At 32.9% G+C, this 25,758-nt stretch overlaps 2 protein-coding genes across 2 annotated transcripts in view; one reads left to right on the plus strand and one right to left on the minus strand.

Moving 5' to 3' along the window:
- LOC128013122 (neurexin-3b-like) overlaps window positions 1-953 on the minus strand; it is a 22,718-nt gene extending 21,765 nt beyond the window's left edge. Inside the window, exon 1 of the mRNA XM_052595834.1 lies at window positions 903-953. Coding sequence (XP_052451794.1) covers window positions 903-953 — 51 coding nt within the window. The remainder of the gene's footprint in view (window positions 1-902) is intronic.
- The window catches only part of LOC128012867 (cerebellin-2-like), a 636,721-nt gene that overhangs the window by 451,353 nt on the left and 159,610 nt on the right, over window positions 1-25,758 (plus strand). The gene's annotated exons all lie outside the window — the stretch shown is intronic.

Raw genomic sequence — 25,758 nt, forward strand, 5'->3', positions numbered from 1 at the left:
GAACCCCACTGAATTTAGTGAAGCTTACTTACAGTTTATGAAGACTGACACATAATAGCTGAATTTGTATATGTGTAACACTTATTTTGGAAAATGTTTAATGCATTAAGATATTAGAAAATAGAAAATGAAGTAAATAATAGAAAAGGCTACTAAACTGACAATAGGTCAAGCTAATCTAATTCTCACAAGATCGTCTGATTGATCAGTATGGTAATGATTTCTGCATTCAGTGGATTTCCAAAAAGTTTTAGAAATATGGAGCTCACTGTTGCATGTGATAGGTTGCAGGGTGCATGTGTGTGGTAAGGACATTTTCTCATTTTGACCTTGACTAAAACCCACTAGCAAGGAAAAATATGTCACAGCGAGTAACAGTGATTCATTGGGTCTGAATTATTCTTGTCCACAAGTGCTGCCAAAATCTAGACAAGACAGATACTGTTAGTTTCATTTCTTGATTTGTTCCTTTCTTGCTTCCTTAGCTAATTTTTGTGGTTTTTAAAAATACTTTCACTGAGATTGATATGGCGTTAGGACATTTGCGTTACAGGCTATTAACACCTATAAACAAACTGTATGGATACCACAGCATCAAAAAGCACTTAGTATTTGGACAGAAAAGCAGGTCAATGTACAATTCGGCATCATTACTATATTTATGTAGGATTTATACGAATATAGTTTGGTAGCGTTATAAATAAATTCTCGGCACCACCTCTCTCTCTTATTGTTTCTGCTGTGTGCCATTAAAGACCAAGCTCAGAGGCAAAGGACAATGTGTGAATGCCGAACATTGTAAGTCACATTTGCATATTTGAGATTTATATTATTCAAATGCTTGACATCCTTTCCCAGAAACCCCCCTCCCTCCTTCTCTATGCCCGACACCCCACCCTCACCTTTTTCTTGCCTTGCCTCTCTGTCTTTGTTTTCCCCCCTTCTCCCCCCATGCTTGATAAAAATGATTTCCAGTCACTGCACGGTATGCTTTATGAGATGGCCGCCTCATTAAAAAGCGTCTCTGATTAACCTGAATTTCGACTCCTTTCTTACTTTTCCTCTCTGCCTGTCTGTCATCCATGTTATTATTCTTTTCTTTCGTCTCCGTTGCCCTGTGCTCTTTGTCGCTGCAGTAGGGCACAGCCGTCTGAGCATCTTCCAGACAAACTGACCTCTAGGGACGTATTGACAGTTTGTGTTACTGAGTGACAGACGTATAGAGCCACAGAGCGACAGTGAAGGAACACACAGAAAACCATTCCAGTAGTCTCCCAGCAGTCGTTTTTCCTTTTTCTTTTTTGTCATAAAACTCAGAAGATTCCCTTCTAAGATTAGAGATTTTTGGGAGAGGGAAAACAAGGGTGGTGAAGGGGTGGAGGGGGGGTGCTTATGTGCAGTTTTTTTTTTCCGGAAAAAGGGGGTGGGGAGGGATCTAATTAATTTTGAAGGATCTTCAGCCCCTTTCGTCCAAGGCAGAGAAAGAGGCAGGGCGGGAGACGGAGGGGTGAGCGAGTGGGTGGAGCAAGTCTGAGGGAGAAAATAAGTGAGACGGGGAAGGCGGGGGGGACAGACAGACCCCTGGACTGATTAGAATTCTGGGCAGGTAGTAGGCGGCTGCTGTGCACCCACTGTGGCCAGGCAGAAAGGAGGGGAATGGCTGCCCACCCGCCTGCCCGTGTGTGTGTGTGTGTGCTTGGGGTGATCTCTGGGAGCAATTCTTGACGTTCAGGTTCCTTGCACTTTTGTTACCTAATTCACCCCCCCCCCCCACCCCCCGATCACTCCAATATTTCAGCAGTGTTTATGAGAGAAACTACAAAACCCATCTCAGATCTCCAGTGTGTCCCAGAATTATAGAAACGGTGTCACTGCATCAATATAGCACCACACTAGGTTCCCAAAGTAAAGGTTCATTCATTTTAAAATGTCTGTAAAATACTTTATTCTATCATTGCTTAATTTGCAGAGACAACTACAAACGCTGTGGCTCTGTGATGCCTTTAAAGCATTTAGTTTATTTTGAATCACCCTACCTGTCTGGCATAGAAACGTGGCTTATCCAGTGGCATGAGTTTATGGCTGGACTCTCTAGGCAGACAAGGCGGGTTGTTCAGGCAACCTGTAGGAAAACAGTCATTATTTTTGAAGTTCTGTTGTGTTACGCTCATTGAACATAATGTATAAACTAATATCACAAGACCAAATGACCCTTTTTTATGCAAAAAATGAAATAAATAAAATGTCGTTGAAAGCAAATTATATTATTGAATCGACCTTGCTAGACTCTCAAACTGCTCTGTTGTCCTGTGTATCTAAATATTTTGCTACACCTTTGTGAAAAATGCACCCCACATGAAAAAATATTATAGTCAATTATAACAAATATGATAGTGTTTTTGAACCATACTATAGTAAAGTGTTATACTTTACATGTTATAGTATTTACAGCACTTTGCTAATGAATGCTACAGCATACTGTATTATTAACTATAGTGAACTGGTAAACTGTAATAAATACTGTAGGATACTCGTAAACTGTAGTGTAATGTAGAATAATATACCCTATAGTTGTAGAAAACTTAGTACCGTATTAGGTAATTTTTTTTATATCACTAAAGTTGGTTGAAAAACACTATATTATTTACTATAAGTTACTATAATATTGTTTTTTATGTGAAGCTTAAGCATACTTCTTAAAAGAGTACTTTTTACTAATTCACAAGGTACGTATATACTTAAAGGAAATAATATACTTTCAAAGAATATATTTAAGCACACACTGAATGTAATGGTTTTGGACACTTAACTGCATGTTAATTACAATTAAATGAAAATCTGCTGTAGTTTAAACTGGACTTGCTTTTTTCACCCACTTAAGTAAAACATTTTTATATAACTAGTGATTAATTGCATTCAAAATAAGCATTTTTGTTTATATAATATATGTGTGTATACTGTGAATATTTATTATGTATACAGTATATAGTACAAACACATGCAAGTATATATTTAAGGAAAATATGTTTTGTTTATATATTAAATATATTTACAATATATATAATATCAAAAATAAGAAAATAACTATATAAATTTATATAGCCTACATGCAAATATTTTCAAAATATATACTGTATGTGTGTATTTATATATACACAATAAATATACACAGTAAACATACATTTATTATGCAAATAAAAATGTTTATTTTGGGATGCGATTAATCGTGATTAATGGTTTGACAGCACTATACTGTAGGTTATATAACATTTTGATGATAACCTTTATAGTCTTTGACATATGGTTGAACTGTTGAATGTACTGACAGGCATTTATGCTAAACTAATATATACTTTCAAGGTTCAAGGTTCTTTAGTGGGCACATGTATTAAGTAGTGAAATTTTCACCTTAGTTTCACATCACAGAGTGCAACAACAAATTAAGAACATACACGTACACATTAAGACAAGAATTCAGAATATATTCATAAAATATGGTGTAAATAAAATAAACATACAAAGACAGAATTTAGTAAAGAGAGAAACAGAGTGTAAATGATTCATTGTACAATGTTCAGCATTGTATGTATTTAGTGCCATTACTGCATGTGTCTGTGTGAGGTAGGAATATGTTCACGCTCTGAAGTGACTGTAATTCTGTTGAAACTTTTGTTGTGTATGTGAGTATATTTGTAATTACATATTCGTAATAATCAAGTTGCCATATAGTACTATTTTAAATTCAATTTAAAAGTAAAATCAAAATAACACATTACAGTTATTTATAACTGCTATCAAATACAAAATGTGCTCAAGAAATGTACTTCATTAAAGCATGGGAAATACAATAATTTTATTATTTCAAATTAACTTTAAGGGAAAACTTACAGTATGTACATTTTAATGTACACGTGTTTTAGGAAATAAAAAGCAAATTAAATGCACTTAAGTGGCTTTTCATTTCATTAATATAATATCTGAAAGTATTTTTTCAGTATCCTTTAAGGATTTGAAGTAAACTACAAGTGCACATACAGTTAAGTACAATTAATACAAGTAAGTGATCCTTTTTCATGGGGAAAACTAACAGAAATATAAATGAACTAAAATAACTTTTTATTCTCATGAACAATAACTATAAATCAAGCATTTCATATTTTACTGCCATCTTTGATTCAAATATGTCATTCACAATGCTTCATGGGATATGTAGTTAATTCTCTTATAAAATAAAATATGCTGTAATGTTTTTTGTTCTGAATTTTATACTTTTTTGCCTCAAGTCATAGTTGGTCACGTTGTGATTCACTTCAGGGCTGGATAGTTTGGTTCAAGGCCTAGGACTCTTTTTTGAAGAATTTGTTGAAATCCAGAAAATACTTGCAAAATCAAGGCCACCAAAAAAGTGGGCGGCCACTTAGTATGTAATGTTACGCTTCACAAAATATATGAAATATTCGAGAGGCTAATGGAGTGTTTTGTGAAGCTTTTATGTCTGTTACATCTAATGTATCCCTAAAAAGCTTTTGAAAGATCTTCATACTGCGTGCCCTAATGAGCTCCTTTTATTAAAGTCTCTCTGCATGCATGTGTGTGCGTGTTTATCAGAAAATGTTTACCTCCTCTACCCGTATCAATATGCATGAAGTATTCATTGTCTGCACTGTTTGTCATGCTGCATGGTATAGACAAAGCGCCTTTCTTTTTGTTTATACTGAGAACATGGCTTTGATCATGGCCTCTGTTCTCTGCCATTTATATTCACATGCATATATTCGTGCAGTGTGGATGGTGATCAAAAGGATGCACACACAATATATGCAGTACAGTATGTATCTTGGACTACATTAGCGTTAATTCATCACCTTTTGGGGACTTGTTACCATGCTGTTGTTAATTAATGTGTATTCTGATGGTGATGATATGAATAACAACATTACAGCTACAGTGTCTGCAAAATAGCACAGGAGAGGAAAAGCACAAATATGATCATTGTGTAAATCTTCTGCATAGATAAGTATATGAATAATTATGAATGATATTATTTGTTTAAATGGTTGGACTTTCTCAAATGGTTTAATGAGAAAAAGAAGTACGCTTAGTTGTATTAAATCTCCACTTGTAGTGAACATCAAATCTTAAAAGTATATATTTTTTAAAACTGTAATTGAATATATTAATGAAATAAAAAGCCACTTAATAGTACACAGTGTAACTTTTTTTTTTTCAAAATGAATTAACACATTTTTAATAATGAGCTAGTACATCATGAAACCACCTTCCAAACTAGGTTTTTTATTATGGTAAGCCTATAATAAAATTTAGATTTTTTTAGCTGTGGGATGGTTTTCTCAGAAATCATTTGTGTGTAATTTTTATAACTGAAGAAAAGATGTCAGGTTACAACTGTATATAGCTAAAAAAAAAAAAAAAAAAACATACAAACAAAAGCAAATTGAAAGCTACAGTGCCTGTAATAAAACACAAATCAACATAGTTTGCATTTCATCGCATACGCAATGCATTGCCTAGGTTCACAGAACAGTGTTCATGTTGTTAGGAATGCCAGTTTCTAAACCGGTTAGTGCTTTTGGTCTGCCTATAAATAGCTTTGGCAAGTTATATTTTAGTCTGTTTTACTTTATGATACGAATATCAATCGATAAATCTAAGTGTAGCCAAACTTTTGAAATGTTATTTTAAAACAAGTAAAAAAACAACAGCAGAGTATAAGCTACTCACCTGCTCATAAGACTTCTCTTTTATGGTTCTTTTAAAGTCATAAGACTTTTTTTTGATATCTGTCTTTTTCATTATTGGAGGAGTTTTGATATTGTTTGATATAGTGAGATTCGCACTGAGAAGGCGATCGTCTGTATGTAACCATAAGCACAGTGCTGTACCTCAAGCCAAAATAACCATAACCAAAACCATGTTGCGACAGTATTTTTATGCCTCAACTGCTAATGGGCCAAAAGTTACAAAGAATATCTTTAAGTGTACTTAAATAGTGTTTCTTAACACACTTTAATACACAAATGTTAATGTCAAATTAAATGTTTTAATTTAAAATACATTTTAAATCATTGTTTTAAAAATCTAGTGTCATGCTTTAAAGAAGTAGATATTTTGATGGGCACATGCATATAAATAAATTATACATTGAACTATAGTGTGTAAACTGATACCTTATCATGACATATGGATAATTCAAATTACACTTAAACACATGACTTACAAGTTTCAATAGAAATGGCATTCAAGTATATTTTAGTTTATTATAAATGCTTGTGGTAACCATATTTACCAGATTTAACCATATTTTAAAGACGTATTTTAGAAGTTATTATGAAATTGCATGAAGATGTACCTAGTCAGAAAAAGTGCAGCTAATTGCATTTAATACAAATTTAAACTATAATAATTTATATTTAACTTCATAAAGCATCTGAAACCATTCAGTTTGGGGATCTGAGCCTTATCTAGAGACCAGAATAACAGATATGACTGGGCTCTTTTGGCAGTAAGCAGCTTCCCAAAACACCTTAGCAACTGCATCGCAATATGCTAAAAACTAATTTACATAAGCAAGCACCATTTCTATTTTTCTTCGGAAAATGTAAAATATACAGTAAGCAGAAAAGACAGCTATTTTTAGCTTTTGATAGAAGTTACAGAACAACAAAACACTGTTTTCTCACAAGATAATTTTATTGCAAGAAAATTGTCTGCTTTGTGAATGGGCCTAGTGTCACATGCTTATTGGCGTCTTTGCCATTGGCATCATAAATTTAATAATTACCCGCAGTAGAGATGAAGTCATCTCGGTCCCTCAAGTTGGTGGGCAATAAAACTGATTACACGTTCAGGGTCACTATATTGTCTTTGATGATATATCTGACAAGCTTTTTCTCAAGTGTCAGACACTAATGTGGAAGTTGTCAATCACTGACAGACATAGAGCCGTTTCAGCTGGAGTGCATCTCTAAATCAAGGTAAAAACTAATTCATTCATCTATGATGCTGAAGAATTGTGATAAGCTTCTGCGGCCTCGAGAACAATAAAAACAGTGTTGAGTATAAAAAAATAAAAAATAAGTCATCATCACAAGAAAACACGCTTAATGCTGATATAAACCAAAAGGAATTTTGTTTTATCTAAAAGTTTTGATCATGAGATAAAGAAAAAAAATATATTGCATGGCTTCAGTATAAAGCCCGGTGCAAATAAACCTCTTTTACCAGGACACCTGTGTCAATATTAATATCAGGCTGATCTACATTACCCATCAAAATTAGTTTCTATCATATTAGGGCTTTTAACATCTGCATCTGGCTGAAATGATTGCGGGTTGAGGTCACTGTCATTGTCACTGAGTAGTTGATGTTTTGTCAAACAATTTGTTGGGCAGATTATCTAATGCATTTATAAAGTAGCCTGTTTAATTATTTAATTTGAAATATTTATCAACTAATATTTTATAGGTAACATTAAGAGGTACATTATCAAGAATGTAGCTAAAGTCAAGCACTACAGTTTATTAATATTATCATAAACTGCACTGGCCAACAATTTGCTAAAATATCCATGTGACAGACTAGATAGTAAATTTGACAATTTGTACATTTTACGGTTGGTCCATATTTATTCTAGCTATTTAAAGGAATATTCTGGGTTTCCTGCAAGTTAAGTTGAATCACCAAATGTTGGTTACTTTTATTAAATTATAAGCGGCACATTTCTGCTTTTAAATGTCTCAAAAAAATTTGGCCCCATTCACATTTGCATTCACAAGTTTTTAGTTTTTTTGTTTTTGTTTTGAGATTATCAACATTATATCACAAATACTCAAATTGTATTTGGCCGTATTTTCATTTACCTTGCAAAGGTTCATTTATGGTTTACACAACCCTGTGTTGCCATCTACCTAAATGTCTAGCTTCTTCCTAGTAGCACCAGAATTAGCACCACAGTCTGAATGGGTGCATAGCCTTTAACACCAAAAATGAGAAGTGTTGTGAAAGTCTGTTTATTTTCCTATCCTACCTATGCTCAGTGCTAAAAGAATAAAACAGAATAAGCCGAAAGCACATATTTGGGTCATGACCAAACATTAAAAATCCATTGCATATCATAAAATTAGTCATCTGCTTATTTTTTATGCATTGAGAATTGTATTTTTTTTTTTTTTTAACGTTCAGCAGTGTTGTAACTTGCATTAAATGTCTAGTCATAACAAGTCATAGGCATCCGTTGCACCAAAAGTTACCCAACAATACAGAGTAGGATGGGTGCAAAATGCACCATGTTGATACATACAACTTTCATGGCATTGCAAGGCAGTATAAAAGATGGCAAATTCACCCTCATTTATTTACCTATCTTTATTTCTGGTAGTATATTAAGCTTGAAAGTGATGTCGTATCACTGCATGAAGGGTTAATTTGAGGCCTATCTGGGTTATGTTACTGACTTCTGAAGTTCATGGGCATTTTGTAACTTTATCTTACACAATGACTGTGCCATTGCGGCAATATGGGGAGGATTACTTTTGTCATTGTAATGCAAGGGCACAAACTCCAATAAAGCATAGACTGGTGTAACAATCAGAAAATACAACCCTGTTGATCAGAACACAGGGGAATGAGTGGCTAATATTGTATGTTCGAGTGTATTATACATCTCATTAATAAACAAACGCACTGTAATAGGATAAATCTGTGAGGGTTGGCAATGCACAAGACAAGACAACCATAAAGACCAAGGTGAGTGTTGCTTTGATCTATAGAAGACTTTTTTTAGTGGTCATGTTTATTAATTTCCTTTAGTGCAGTGTTGAAGGAAGATATATTATACTTTAATATGTTGATTATATATGACTTTGCTGTTGTGAGATGTGACATAGTAATTTAAGCATGCAGGCACTCTAGTTAAAAAGGTCTTAAGAGGAGGTTCATACTGTCAGTGATTCACTGAGTGACCAAACATCATTTATTTTTCTATAAGAGTTGTCAATTTCTAGTGACACGAGCAACAGCGACTAATGGTGATTGAGCAAATTAGAATGAAACTGAACACAGGGACAGATTTTATTAGTTTTTTTTTTTTTTTTTTGCATACTGTGTGCTCTTACATGGCTGTGATAGTAAAAAATTCAGTGTCTCCAGTGTGTGATAATGCCAGCTATAGAGAATGCCGTATTTTGTATTGCAATAAATGTGAGTTTGCATGCATGTGCTTGTCTTACACAAAGATATATTTGAATTTGTCGTATGTAACATCCCACAAAAATGTGGAAAAATAGTGACTAATATTACATGTGATTCATTTGTCACACCGCACTTAGAAAGTCAAGTTGATACAAATTGTGGGATACAATATAACATGGACTGTGCTCTTTTGTTTACCGCACATTTTGACAAATGTGGTATATTGCCTATACTTTAAAGAAAATGTGCATACTACACATTATGTAAACGGCACACGTACAATGAGCAAAGCAAAGCATTGGTATGATAGACATAGCCCATCAATTTAAAAATAGATTAAAAACAAACAAGTTCTACAGGTTTTAAGTTCTTAAGCATTTTACTAAAGAAAATAACAAACAACTTTGTCTGAGATTTCTCAGTTTTGGTGCAGAGCGTAATTGATCTTAATCATGTTTTTTCACTCTTACATTCACACAAGAACATAATAAATTCTAGGTGTCGGTGAGGCTGATTGGCAAGTGAGTTTGGTGAGTAAGGGGGAGGTTTGGCACCTGGCATGTGTTGACGGTTACTGGTTACTCTCCACACAGACACACTCGGCTATCAGGCAAATATGGTGCAGTCTGGCAAAGAGAACAACTTGTACATTCCAACTTATAAATGGTGTATCACAGACAAGGCTTATGACATTGTAAAGCCATCCATTTTAACCATCTATGTTTTGTGTTTTCGGTCATATGAAAGAGACCAATTAAAAGATCTAGAAAGTAGTCTTGTCTTATGGGCAAATGAAAAATTGATGAGATTTTGAGAATTCAAAGACTGCATTGTTTGTGGAAAGGTTATCTGTGAAATTCAGTGTTACATCTCTGAAAAAAAAAAAAAAAAAACATTTTTAATTGCATGCATCTGTGCTGTCTGCTAGAGGCATGTAAATACAATGGAAAATATGCATGGGTAAATAAAACCAGTATTTCAAGAAACAAACATCAACATTTCGTACAAATATCAACCTTTTCTAAGGACACTGTGGAATATTAAAAGAAAGCCTAGATACTTACAAAGACTGTACAAAGATTGTCATATGCCATGTCTGATTTTTCCCTGGCAACAAATTCATCTTTTAATTTGTATATTGTTAGAAATGACTGTTTGTCACAGTTCAATTATAAGCCGTCGATTAGAATAATATGAAGAGCTTTTAAAAAGATTGATTAAAGCAATACACAGACCCACTTTACATTGTGTTGTTAACTACTATGTACTAACATTTCAAATAATCTTTTTATACTTATTTTACATATATTTTTTTAATATCTTAATTTGATTACATCTGTAATTATTTTCCGTAGTTACATCTAATATCTGTAATTACACTGTTGACCCTATCTCATATGCTGCCTTCACTTCACTAAATTTACTATTTCCCACTTATGAAGAAAGAGATTGAGCTCGTAGCATTCAAGTGCTTTGTTGTCAGAAATAATAAAATGTAGCATCCCATTGGTTGACAATGATATAAACATTCACTGCTCCAGACAATGTCAGCTTTATGGCGATTCTGAAATTTCAGTCAAATACATTCTTATTTCGCTATTTATAAAACATACAATATGCTTCAAATGATCATTCATATATAGCCTATGCATACACTACTTAAGCGACTAGACAACATGATGTAGTTGTTGTGGGGAAAACTAATAAAGAATAGCATTGACAGCAGCAATGGTTGTCCCCTCCACCATGTTTAAAGTTCATGGCCCGCCCAACTCAGAAACTCTGGTATCAAAATTATCTCAGAAGTTCCCAGTAGTTAATATGACTTGAGGTGCATTCATATCTAATTTTACTATTAGCAAACTTGTATTTTCTATAATTATGATAGCACTTGAAGGCCACATGAACCCACCCTAACCATTACAACTAAACCCTAACCTAAACCATATCACATCAATCACATTAAAATACTGACCTAATGATTCATTTTGTTCATTTTGAAAACAGCTGACAAGGCAAACAATTAAGGCATCATTTTATAAAACTAATATGTAATGTTTTTAAATTTGACACGAGGTACCTCCACACTATGCTCATTGGATGCAGTGATGTCAAGTAACACGTCTAGCTGAAGTCGGGGTTGATTGATCTGGCATGAGTTCACAGGTCAAATATTACTTCAAACAGCATCCTAGACGTTATTTCCAAGTAGGAGGTAGCTTTACTTTGACTTAAGTGTAAGTATATTAAGTTGATTCATATTCAAAACACACTGTGAAAGGTCATCCCATTTCTTCAGAAATTTAAATTGATCTGGTTTTACACCGGATGCTGCACAGTTTTGTTGCATTTTGAAACTCATTGACTCTTATTGTGAGTGACGACATCCATTTCAAGATGCCGAACGCATCAGTGTATCTGGACTGGTTGAATGTGGCATCTATACATAGATGTAATGGCAATGATGAAAGACATCTGAACAATGCATGCTAGGACCAGGTGATAAAATGCTAACGATAATTTTCCTTGATAAAACAATAACAAGAACTTGATAAATGTTCAACATTTTGTTTATGCTCCAAAAGAGTGGAATGGAACAGTGCTGCTCATTTAAACCGCGCCACACAGACCATTTATTCGCTCGACTCAAAGTCCAAATCGCAGCACAATGTGAGCTTACTAGAGCAGAGGGATTTACTCATTCACGCAGCCACTAAACAGCACTACACTAACAGATCCAGTGTGAAGTGCTCAAATTCAGCGAAGAACACAAATGACAAACATGAAAAAACACTGTGAGCAATGATACAGTCAGAAGGCTTTTTTAAATTTAATGTGCAAATCATCATAATTTACCATGGATTTACTAACACTAACTGCACCATAGTATTATGGCAGAAATATTGGATATTCATATCAAATTTGATCAAATAGTTCACCCAATTTTATTTTTTATTTTTTATTAACTACTCACCCTCATGTCATTCCAAACCTGTAAGAGCTTTGTTTATTTTTAAAACAAAAATTAAGATCCGAATGAATGAAAATGAAAAATGAAATCCGAGAGCTTTCTGGCCCTCCGTAGACAGCACTGGAATTAACATGTTTAAAGCCTAGAAAGGTAGTAAGTACATTGTTAAAATAGTTAATGTGGCATCAGTCATTCAATTGTAATTTTATGAAGCTACGAGAATACTTTTCATATGAAATAAAGTAAATAAAAAAGAAACTAAATAAATCTGAATTCAATTATTAATTTTTCTGGTCAGTCTCCACCGCCATTCACGACAATGCCATGATGCATACATGTGCATTCCTCTGCTTGTAAACAAGGTGCAGCGCATGCGTGTTCTGTGTCAGAATGCCAGCTCCTGCACCATCAGCACCACAGGCATATGTCATGAGAGAAGAAATCATTGAGTAACTGAATAATTGTTTTTTTCTTTGAGCACACAAAGTATTGTTGTAGCTTCATAAAATTACAGTTGAACCACTATTGTAACATGGTCTAATTTATTGATTTTCTTACTGTGTTTTTGTGCATTGAACTTGGTAGTTGCGTTGCTGTAGAACCAGAAAGCGTTTGGATTTCATCCAAAATATCTTAATTTATTTTCCGACGATGTGTAGGTTGTACGGGTTTGGAACAACATGAGGGTGAGTAATCAATGACAGAATTTTCATTTTGGTGAACTATCCCTATAATGTATACATGTATCAAATGTATGAAAGGAGTAATGGAATATATTTTAAAAAAAAATTGTGATTAAGATATATTGTTAAAAATAGACTTACTATTTTCCATACAAATACCTAGAAACTATATAGTTATACTTTTACCATGGTATTGATGTACTGTATGTGTGCTTTTAACTGTGGTTATCATGATCTAAATGTACGCTACTATGGAAGAACAATTTTAATAAAACTCAAAACAAAATAATTACCACCAAATAAATATGAGGTTGTTGCAGGTTTTACTGATAATTACTGTTTTTGATGATGAGCATAAATTCACAGCTACATCCTCACTAAAGCTACTATTGTCAACTCAAGTTACTGTGCATGCAAATGTGCATTTCTGATACAAAAAAGCTAATAGGATTGCTGCCTGCACTACAAACTGTGTTGAAGATACCCGTCATCAATCAGGCAATAAAATACAAACCTGTGTCATAATTTGAAACAATATCACCGTTAGAACATAAAAACGAAGAAATTATTTTTTAAATTTAGATATTTAAGGAAAATGACTTGAAAAGTGTAAAGAATTAGAAAATGTGAAGTGTTTGTCATGTTCTGACCATAAAGAGTAGTATAAAACACTTAAAGAGCAAAAATCTGCATTTAAACTTGAAAGAAATGAAAATGTGTAATTTACTGTGATAATCATCAATGTAGACTGATATGAAAAATCCTACTGTGATCATTTTTTGGCCATATTACCCAGCCCCTAAACACAAACCATAACTCTGTTTAGAAAGAAACTCAAATACTGCTTACTGTAGTATGAATTTATTTATTTATTTATTTTTTGGTTGGCGGTATCAACCAGAAAAAGTCATACTACACTGCTTGTCATATCACTGATTATACAGTATGTGCATGTTTAATGTAGTCATCAAATCATAAAAGTTAAAATTGTTTTATTGGTTTAATGAAAGTGTGCTGTTTTGTGTATTGTACATCAATTAAAAAATTGTGCAGGTGGAATGCAATAATGTAGGCTGTTTATGGTTGTCAAGCAACAAGGCAACTTGCTGCATTAATATAGAATTTGAATGATGTGTGGTCACAGGTGTGCGAATATCGCTGTGCGAATTTTACAGCACCTTTGGAGTGTGGCTCATACAGAGTCGGATCGATCTATTAAATAACATGTTACACATTTTTTCCAGCATCTAAGATGTTTTTTGCTTTCAATGACAAAATTATTGTCTTTGTCAATCATGTAGAATAAATGCTTATTACAGAAATAATAAGAAAAGAGAGAGGGATAACGTTTTGTGAGGATAGCACCCCAGCTGCTGTTGTGACTCGATGTATGGTGACTGGGACCTACTGATGCTGGATCCATTCACAGAGCCAGAACATGGGAATGACACACTGGTCTAGACAAAGAATAAATCGAATCTCAGGTTAACCACTTCAGCGAGAGAGGGAAAGGAGAAGCAGTGGAGTTAAGGTAATGTAAAGGGTCATCAAATCTCCAAGGACTGTATCTTTTTTTAGGGCTTTTAGTCACGTTTGAAATGCTGCGATCTGACAGTGTCACACTGGGCCTGTCCTCTTCCTTGTTTTGAATGTAGGTTAAGCTTTCAAAATAAATCAAAATGTATACTTGTGGAAGAACATGGCCTGCAAAGTGCTTGTAGTCTGTGAATGATGGTAAGGCAGTATCAGTGTTTCTGCATCACCAACCAGAACTGCAATCATTTGGACATAATTTTTTCTGTGAATAATGATTTCAAGTTTGGGCTATTGGAATGGCAAGTTTGACTTCAAAAGACTTCAAATCATTGCATTGGCGAGGAAATGAGAAAGTATTACAGGCCGGTAACTTTTTTTGTTAATTCTAACAATGCCTGAGGATGATGATATAGCGCGAATATCAAATTGTAAAGACAGCATTGTAATTGTATAAATTTGACAATGCGCTGCACTGTGATCTTTACACGTGAGTCGCTCACGGTAACAGTGTTTTCAGTTGGTTAGGAGTGGCTCGCGGTAATTGCTGCCTCACACAAACTCCATCTGTGCAAGTGCTGTGAGTTTGGGTCGACAAATGATAAGCATTTCAAAAGAGAGGTTTCCCTGTGGTTTTCCACCATGATAAAAGCTTTATGGTTTAGCATTTAAAAGCAAACAAAAGACAATTATAAATATTAATATTGTAAAAAAATAAAAAAATAAAAAAAACATAATATAGTTATAATTCTTTAATGATTTGTTAAATATGTATAGTACGAATAATAACAATAATAAATGCAATTACACTTTTTTTGTCCGAACAAATTTTTATAAAAAAAAAAATTCTCAAGTCACTAGTCATCATTTGGACTATATATTTGATATGTTTATGGTCCTCTTATGATATTTGAAGCTTTACTCGATGCTGTTGCATATAAAAGAGTGACCAGTACAAATCTTTAAAATCCTACCCCTTTGTTTGCCAAAAAAAGAACTGCTCTGGAACATGAGGTTTAGTAAATATTGACAGAATCTTAATTTTTGGGGGTAAACCAATCCTTTACAATAGAGTGTGCTATAAGAATGTGCATAATGTTAGCTGTGGAGAGAGGAAGAGAGAAGAAGCCTGTGTTCAGAATAGAATACTTGTGGATTTCATGCTGTCATGATTTCTTTAATTGGTCATCTTGTAAATATGATTTTTTCGACTCTAGTGTGCTGCTGTGCTTTGTCAAATGTCCTAACGATATTGCTTGTTTAATTCAGCAAGCGGAGCTCAGTTATATCCTCTGAAGTAAATTTTATAATTTAAATCTGTGTGTAAAAATGTCTTAATATTTTACAGTGCAATCAAGAAAAATATGTTAAGGTTAGTTTGATTTAAAATGACCACTACTATACTACTCTAATATAATTTTTTCACAAATATGGTGCAAAATATATATATTTTTTATTATATTTAGTCAGTCAAAACAGTTTTGAGGCTATATTTGATACCATTTTGCATCTCTGGAAAGTAGTGGTCTGTGAAAAAATGTTATGTTTAATATCAACTTTTTGATCTGTTTGTTAATGAAGGATTTGTGGACTAAAAATATATTTTTATTTTGACATTGAAAGATACAATTACATCATTGGGGTAAGAAATAATGATTAAATGAATAAAGGTTTATTATTCATCAAATATTTTTTTATAATTATTCATTAGGCTTACACTATTAATACATTATTAATATATATTTATATATACGTATACACACACACTTGTTATATATGCATTATCTTACCCTCATCTTGTCATATTAACTACCTATGATATATATTTCACCCAGGAGATATATATATATATATATATATATATATATATATATATATATATATATATATATATATATATATATATATATATATATATATATATATATATATATTTCATGTAGCCTATAGAGAATATTTGTATAATTTGCAGTATTTGCATTGTAAACATAACACATACCCCAGCAATTGTATGAATTCATAACATGTTTAGAAAGTAAATATTAGCTAGGCTTGCATGATTGGAGTTTATGTGAAATAAAAAGGCCAGACTTTCATTTCATTGATTAAATAAATCAGCAGAGTCACTTATCTTTACCTCAGAGAGAATGTGTGTGTGTGTGTGGAATGGGAATGTGATCGGCTGTGGTAGGGAAAGGATGGGTGTGGCGGGCTGACCATTTTTCATCTCTCTCTTGCATAATAACACCTGGCCCAGTGAGCATATGATTTCTCCTTCAGCAGTGTTTGACCCTGTAATTGGTGGTGAAGTGTGTCCACAAGTCTGTCACAAATGTGTCTTTGTGATAACCCATGGGGAACTGCTTCCTGCCTCAATGGCAAAAGACAGGAAGTTAGAGTGTTACAACCATCTCTTTATACTGTATGTTTACATAGTGCATAGTGTTAAGAACTGGTGTTTTATTATGTGATATACCTTATGGATGCATGATGGAAAGCTTTGCTTTAGTTTTGCATTAATTCTGGTCAAATAAAAAAAAAATCAAATTGATTTTAACTGTAATCTTACCCTTTTTTGTGATTGTGATAGTGTTATACTGTATATGCTGCAATTAATCCTGAGATGGTCTAGGTATAAGTTTTCATTACTAATTTAGCACTTTTGTTAATAAAATAAATTTAGGTTAATATTATTATTATTAAAGTTCTATACTTATATTTTATAGTTTCAAACTTGCATCATAATATTTTGTGTATATTATGTCTCTATTCATTATGGTAGTATTTTTAGTATTGCTTTAAGTTTATGCTGGTTTTCATAAATAAAAACAAATCCATAAAAATGACAATAAATAATACAATTATTAAATAGATAGTTTCGATGCTTGATTATGATTGGCCTAGCAGTGTTCGATGCTGTTGTAAGATACTCTATAAACACACTTCTGTAACCTCATCTGTTTTGCTTGGTAACCATTCTGCTAAACATTGCTGAGGAGCTACATTAGAATATAATTTGTTATCAATAAATTATGACTTTTTATTTATACGTTTATGTTATAAAATGTTACCAGAAAACCTTTTTATAAAAAGGTTGATGCAAACCTTATGAGGATTTCAGATGACACTAACTCTTAATCAATTGAGGGTGAACCAATTACAGGACAAATGTTAAGAGGTGAAAGCGTGTGTCTCATTACAATTTACACAATTCCACTTGACAAATTTAAAAGTACTGTTGGAAAAATTACATTTCCTGTTTTTAAATTCTTCCTCAGTTTTATTTATTTTTCTAAATTCAGTTTACCATTTAAATTTTTCTTTGTTCTGTTTTTTTACTCTTTTTTTCTAGACTTTGTCTTAATGGTTCAATTAAATTGTATTAATCAAAAAGCATGTCTAATTAATTGAAATGATAAACATACAATACAAAAGAGCAATTTATATATATATATTTTTTAACATAAATTACATTTTTAAGGCCCTATAACATTAAATGAAGTAATGCTGCCTTCACATGTTATCGGAAATTTTACATTCAAGTGCTTTGTTGTCAGAAATAATAGAATGTGATATTCCACTGGTTGATAAGCATAAACATTCACTGCATTAGAAGTTATGGAATTTCGTTCAAAAACATGTTTATTTTGCTATTTTCCTACTGTGCACAAGGTGTTGTCAAAAGACCAAGTCAGTTCGGTAACAAGTCGGTACTAAAAAAAATTGTATGTGACGATACCAGGTTTCTTTAAGTACCGGTAGTACCGAAGTCCCCTTCAAACCCGGTTCAGCGCTATGATTTCCGCAAAGCAGCAAACGAGGACGGAATCTCAAAATCCAGTCATGAAAATTAAACTTACATTTTAATATGGACAGTCATGGAATTTGTCAAAGTTAGCATAAATTAATCAAATCAAATCTCCATATGGACCAGTAACTTATCTGTAAATGTTAAGCCGCAAAAGTTGTTTGAAATATGAATCCGTGTTCTGCGCGTCTCTGTGTGAATTAATGAATGGCAGAGACGTGCAGGTTTGTTTACTACATAGACTGAAGCGCGTGGCGCTTGCATTAATTTCAGCATCTAAACTGTAGAGTTCTCTCTCCATCTGCACTTTTCAGTTCATCTCAATGGACGCACAGCGCACATTTGACGCTCTGTAAACTCTTTGTGAAGGCGCACGACTCACCGTCGCTTTACTAATAGCGCTGTTTCTCACACATGCAAAGAGAGAGAGAGAGAGTCTTACCACACTGAATCGACAAGCTATATGCAAACTATTCCTTATTGTGTTCTCCTGTCAAAATAATGGAGTTCATTTAGAATTATTCATATTCATTTGGCAATTTCATTGACTGGCGCTGAATAGTACCGTCCCTGTTTTGATTTCAGCAAATCAGTTTGACCGAACGCAGACAACGTGATTAATATTCATGAACCCAGCAGCTCATCAATTCATAGTGTATTGTATATACATTAGTATGATAGTAGAATTAGTAGTCTTATTATCTTTTTATAATAATTAATATGATCTATTATTATTTTTTTACAGAAGCCCTCAATGACCAAAAATATATTACGCATCACCACCAGTCTTAAGTTCAGTTAAAATGACAAATATGCATTCTTTAGGCCTAAAAGTTAATTTTTACATAAAGGCATTGTGCTAGAAATATTACTATTATCTATTAACATGTATGTGATACTGCTACTACTGTTGAAAAAATTTATAAAACTTTATTTCTTAAAGAAATGAATCACAATATTTATTTCATGTTTTAATTTTAATAGCAAATCCCCTTTATTTACCAAAAATAAAATGTGCTTAAATTTCATAAATTAAAAGACAAATAAAATTTGGGTGAAACTTGTTTACTGTTTTTCATAATTATATAACTTGTAGAAAAACTTTAAACACAATTGTAAATAAGTATAAAGAATGGCATTGGTTTTATTTTTAGTACTAAAAAGTTTTATTTTTTTTAAATTAGCATATTTTTGTGTTTTGCTTTGGTACCGAAATTGGTACCGAGAACCATGGAGTTTCACTGGTATCGGTACCGAATACTGAAATTTTGGTACCGTGACAACACTAGAGGTTACAGAGGTATTCTAGGTGATTGCAGGGTTACATTTTTTTTTTTTTTTACCTGTGTTTAGTTATACAAGAGCAGAAGTGCCATATGGCTCTATACAATATATGCTTTTATACAACAGTTGACAGTGAAATCCTCTTGTAACTATATTTTCCTGCTACAGATTCAAATCTGTAACTGCTGATATGCGCATATGCCTCTGTTACATATTCCGTAACAAAAACTTCCATGTTTTACAGTCCTTTAAAAAAAGTATATATTTTTTTACCGCAAATAAAGCATGGCTACTCACCAGTCAACATTAAGGACAGGAAATATTAAAGTATAATGTTTAATTAAGTACATTATTGACTGAGCATGTGTGATTACCTGCATCTGTTAAGGCCCGTTCACACCAAGAGCGATAACGATAACTATAAATACAACGATAACTATAATTGCCTCCACACCAGTTAACAATAACTGTTTGTTTTCGTAGTTCTTATTGCATTTACACGACTTCAGCCAGTAGATGTCATCAGCATTATCCGGAGGTAATTTTATGTTTGCTGTGCAATGTCTGTTTGTTTCTCCATAATGTCACCTGCTTCAAATGCGCAAGCCCTTTAAATTTGAATGAAGTCTGATTAGCTGTCAGTATTTTATATCGTTCATCAGCTGTAAAAATATAATAATTCTGAAAGTGATTCCAATCATTATAGTCGTGGTGTGAACTTTGCTGTTCTATTAAATTTGAAATGATTTTTGGAACGTTATCTTTATAGTTATAGTTATCGTTATCATTCTTGGAATGAATGGGCCTTTAGAGCGTTCATTATCCAGATCAAGTCATACATTTGAGACAAAATGATAGGCTTCATCCTCTGAGAAAAACAATATCTTTGTTCTAGTATTCTTTTAATGGTCAAAGGGATCCGTTTAATTAAAAAAATATAGCCTACAGTTAATATATGGAACTTTATTAGCCAGAAAAGGTTAACTCTCCCATGTTGAACTACTTGTCTTTAAAAATCTGGATACAATAATTATTCTCTCTGCTTCTTTTTGCAGGGCAACTTTGAAGATTCTGCATGAGGTTAGATTGTGGCCAGAACAAAATGAAATGAGTGGCTAACAACTGACCTCTTCCGCTGCACCACCACCACCAGCAAACTGTAGCATCTAACCAGTGCCTCTTCACCAGCCTGACACACATCGCACCCACATACACACAATTACCCAACAGAACACCATCAGACTGTAAGTTTGCCCAGCATCAATTTATTATCTTTGTACAAAAATTTCTCTCTGGTTGATTAATGCATAATATCAGGCTGCTGTCCTGCTTGTTTATCACTTGAGCGCCCTCTCTCTTTCTCTTTCTTTTTTTTTTACTGATGTATTTGGGTGAATCTTATTTTATAACCATCAACAAATTATTATTATTATTATTATTATTATTTACAATGTGACATTATTTTCAGTTGAGCGCATTTCCCTTCCAAATTCTCATTGCTATAATGAGAAAAAAATATCATTGTCAAGAGGAACAACGTATAACGTATTTGACATTATTATGTATGTATTTTTTCACCATGTTCTGTCTAAATTCCAGATTCTTATTGGCTGGAATGTGTGTTGTGGACAAGAAACTCACTCTAGACGAGCAATTACAAGCCACATTATCCCAGAGCTGTATTCTCTGTCATCTGACATCTGTAGTCATGTATACACACGTCATGCCGTGGTCAGAGCAACACTCAAAAAAATGACTCTTTGGCTGAACATGATTCTATCATGGACAGTGGTTCCACATGTTTGTACCATGTTATTTGGACATGAATAAATCAAGTTATAAGGACATGTCTACTTTTAATTGAGTTTACTCAGTTTGCTTTAGTTCATCCTACATGAAATATCTGAGTAGAGATAATATGTTTACATCATGTAGAACCACTGTCCATGCAAGTTTAGCCAAAGTGTTATAAAAACATTAGCAAGTAAGATATAACTTTTCTTTACACATGATGTTAGTTGTTTGCAGTTTAAGGATGTTACTATGTGTACATCATGCACTAGCACTCTCCTTAAAGTTGCATTTTCTTTAAATTAAGTATTTTAGACTTTCTTTTAACCAGGTCCTCAACCCAACCACAAGCTCCACACTTCACCACAATGGTAACTCGCACAAAATACACCAATATAAAGTCTTTTAAAATGCCCACATAATAGAGCATTAGACATGAAAAAGTCTCCTTATTATCACATTTTATAAAAAACTGCATAAAATAACACTTTATTTTAACATTTTCTCTCCCCATATCCAGTCCTGTGCAAAGCATGATGGGAAGTGTAAAACTTATTTTGAAGTACTTGATTGAAACATGTTCTTTCAAAATGAAAACTTTATGTTAAACCAACGAGTGACAGTTTTAAGTCAGTTTAACATGACACAATCATGTTGAAATGAAAAATAGCCAAAATGGCATTAATTCAACATGAATTGTTCAGGTAAAGTGAACAAAACTGAAAAATCTTTTTTTTGAGTGAAGACTTAGCTTTCGCCAGCCTTACACACACTCCACCTATGTTTATTACAGTAATGAGAATTTAATGAAAATCATCATTGAAAATAATCAGAATTATATCTCAAAAGTAAAGTGGATGCATTACAGTAATGAGAATTTGGGGGTGGGGATGGGAATGCGCTTAATTGTCGTGAAAATAATGGCATAACACTTTAAAATGATTGTGGTCTTAAAATATGATTCATTTTCTTTATGCAAAATATAAATCATTGTTTTTGTTCTTTTAATTTTGGAGTTACATAGGTTAGATAAATTCCCTTAACAACAGTGTTGTGTACTCAACAGACTAACATTCACACTTGCCTAACTGTCATCAAATTGTCTGCCAGTTCTCTTTCTTAAAGGGATACCCTTGTGAAAAAGAATTCAGCTTTAGTATACTTTGAAAAAGAGTACATATTATTCCAATATATTTACTTGAATGTTAAATGCTGTTGAAAATATATTATAATTTATATTTGCATCTAATGAAAATATTTTTAGTGTGCTTTTTTTTTTTTTTTTTTTTTTTTGTTTTTTTTACTTTGAGTATCTACAGTATGTATATAATTTCATAATTACTTTGCCTTTGAAATGTGGTTAAAGTATACTGTCAAATATACTGACCAGTATTTGTGGTAAACTAAAATATATATTTAATAATAATAATATGTAATGTAAATTTAATTTTAAAAGATTTGTATTTATATGTTTGTAATACTAAAAATCCAATTTAGTACTTTTAAAATACATTAAAATGAAAAGATCTTTAAATGTAATATTAAAAAGACACTACAGTTTATATTTTAAGTATGTTATATGTGTTTTAATAAATTAACACATCAAAATAAATGTTCTTCTCTAAGGCACCACAAAAAGATTTTTCAGATGTAATGATTTGTTACATTGATCTCTTTGAGTACACACACACACACACACATTTCACAAAACTACACAAAATCCCTATAGAACCTGTATAATATAAAAAAAAAAAAAAAAAAAAAAAATGTAGGCCTGTTATGTAAAAACACAGTTATATCATATTGTGTTGTCCATATACGTTTTAGGTCCTTACTTGGAGTGCTGAGTGCTATTTAGACATCACACACTTCAGTATCATTTAGCAGACTGACATCGCACCAAAGGAAGACTTTAACTGTCTCTTACTGTACTTGTGTACAGTACCGAACTGGACTAATAGCACTGTTGTTTAGTGTTTGACAATTATTTTTTCCCTCTCGGTGAACAAGCTTAAGCACTATGAGCAACATAAACACAATGCGATGCTTTGATTAATATCAATATTCCTAGTTCAAATAAATCATTCTGCTCCAAAATCATCATCAGTCACTATCTTTGCAGATCTAAAGGTGCACGACAGTTGCTACATTTAGAAATTTTCTAATCCAGATCAAACTAATTATTTTACAAACCATTCCAAATGTTGCATTACTATTCAGATTAATACTGAATAATACGTTTATTTTAGGAATTTAGAGCAAGACTGTCTTAAAACTTCTCCCTTCTTTTTTAGAGGCACTTGAAACTGATGTCATTATCAATCCTGAATCAAAAGCAGACCCCTCTTTAAGCTTGCCTTCAGGAAATCAAGCCCAAGACTTAATATAATAATATCTTGTCTATCCGTTGGTCATCTTAATGTGTGGACCCCTCAAAAATTTTTCGTGAAAATTACTTATTCTCATCCCACTCTGCAACTGTAAAAATCTGGGCTATGCATGTGTAAAATTTGAATCTGACATTAGAAATAAAGCATGGACATTTTATTATTATTTATTTATTTAACAGTGTACATTTCCAGGGTCTTGCTGCATACCACATACCACTTCATGAGAACTACTTGGCTAGATGGTTTCACAAAAAACAAAAAGGTTTTAAAGTTTTACAGAAACATGTCTAGACACACATAAGTACAAAGTTATTCTTCTCCGTTTTCTTGTACATTTTGCCTCGCTAACTTTCAAAAATGGTGTATATTTCTTTGTGATATCAACCATGCAGTGTCAGTCCTCTCAGATCCTGGATCCTAAATGAATGACCTGCTCTGCTAACCCATGTTTTCACATCCTTTTAGCAGCCTAACATTTAAATGCTCTTGAAATTATATGAGTGAAGAAATTACATTTTAATGCTTTCTTAGGAATAGTAAACACTCGCTATTTAAGAGTTTGCTATTATAAGCTAAATGAGTAAGACATGGTACGAAAATGACAATGTGTAAAACTGAGAAGTGTTCAGAGAGGAATGCACGTGGAAAGGGAGAGAGAAATATGAAAAGGAGCAAACAGTGAGTGCTTTCAACTTTGCGTATGCGGGTTTCTATACAACAGTGTTTTGCAAATGGAACTGATGTTATTGCTTTCTGTTGATTTTCAAAAGTGTTAAAACTCTTATAGGCATTTTTAAGTGTTTTAAAGCCTTCTGCTGAAAAAGGGTGTAGCACCTCACAGAAAGTAGACATTTTGTGTATAGACAGTCACGTTCCTTCAAATGCAGACCAGAATTAATGTGAGCTTCAGAGAAGTCTGAAAATAATTCATTGGATGAATAATGATGCCATGGACCCATCGTGGCTTGATTGATTTGATTTACTTATTTTTTTTATTTAATATGTAACACAAAAGCAAAACACATGCTGCAAATTCAGACTAGTTCACACGTTAGCTCAAGACTGCCCTCTGTCTGTAAGAAGAAAAGCTTTTTTAGGTCACTGCTTTCCAGCCACTTTTCATAAATAATGTCTTCAGTGGGCTAATTTGTGATACTTTTATGCTGTTTTGTAGGATGTACTGAAATTGCCCTAGCGATGTCACCTGTTAAGTTGTAAAGGGCAACATTGATTATTCATTGTGTTGAATTTTATATTTTGACTTGCTTTGTGAATAAAGTTTGTCATATGTGCTTTGTTTTCTTGTGGTATTTTGGATTATGGTGTATTCAATACTAAAATTATTCCTGTTAAATATGGATAGTTGAAAAATAACACAGACATTACCTTTTTCAACATTTTAACATTTTATGTTACAGTGTATATTATGTAAAGCATGGTGTGTATTAAATATATTAATTAGGCAACACTTGCTTTCATTTGCACTCTTTACTTCCTTTAAATGGTTTTGTGGTGTGAGGATGCAAAAAATACAAATATTCCTGGCAGTACTTACATCCTAGGAACAGTAAGTAAAAACAGGATCCATTGTGTAGTTAATATAAATGAATTGTCGTCTTACTGTATATGCTGCATTCATGCAAATAATTAAGGCTTTAAAGGGATGGTTTACCCAGAAATTAGTTTTTGCTCACCCTCATGTAATTTCAGATCTGTATGGCTTGCTTTCTTCTGTGCAATGTAAAAGAATACATATTGATACATTATGTGGCCAAATATTTTTTAAGAATAGTATGTGAAAGTATATATTATTCAACACTTTTAAAGAGTAGTAGGCTACACTACATTGACGTCTTAATCGTGTGTATGAATGTCCAGCATGAATGTAATGTATATTTAGCATTATGAAACCCAATATTATGTATGAAAAAAAAAAAACTCTGAAAGTGTTTAGTCAGTATCCATTAAAAGACTTAAGGTGGAGATCTCTCAGTTTCTATATAACTTAAATTTCACTCATGGCGGAAATTATGAGTAAATTGCATAGTGGGACAGTATTCTGGGAGTGTTTGTTGGAATGTTTGAAAC

The sequence above is a fragment of the Carassius gibelio genome, chromosome B24, assembly GCF_023724105.1.
Source record: "Carassius gibelio isolate Cgi1373 ecotype wild population from Czech Republic chromosome B24, carGib1.2-hapl.c, whole genome shotgun sequence".
Taxonomy (NCBI): domain Eukaryota; kingdom Metazoa; phylum Chordata; class Actinopteri; order Cypriniformes; family Cyprinidae; genus Carassius; species Carassius gibelio.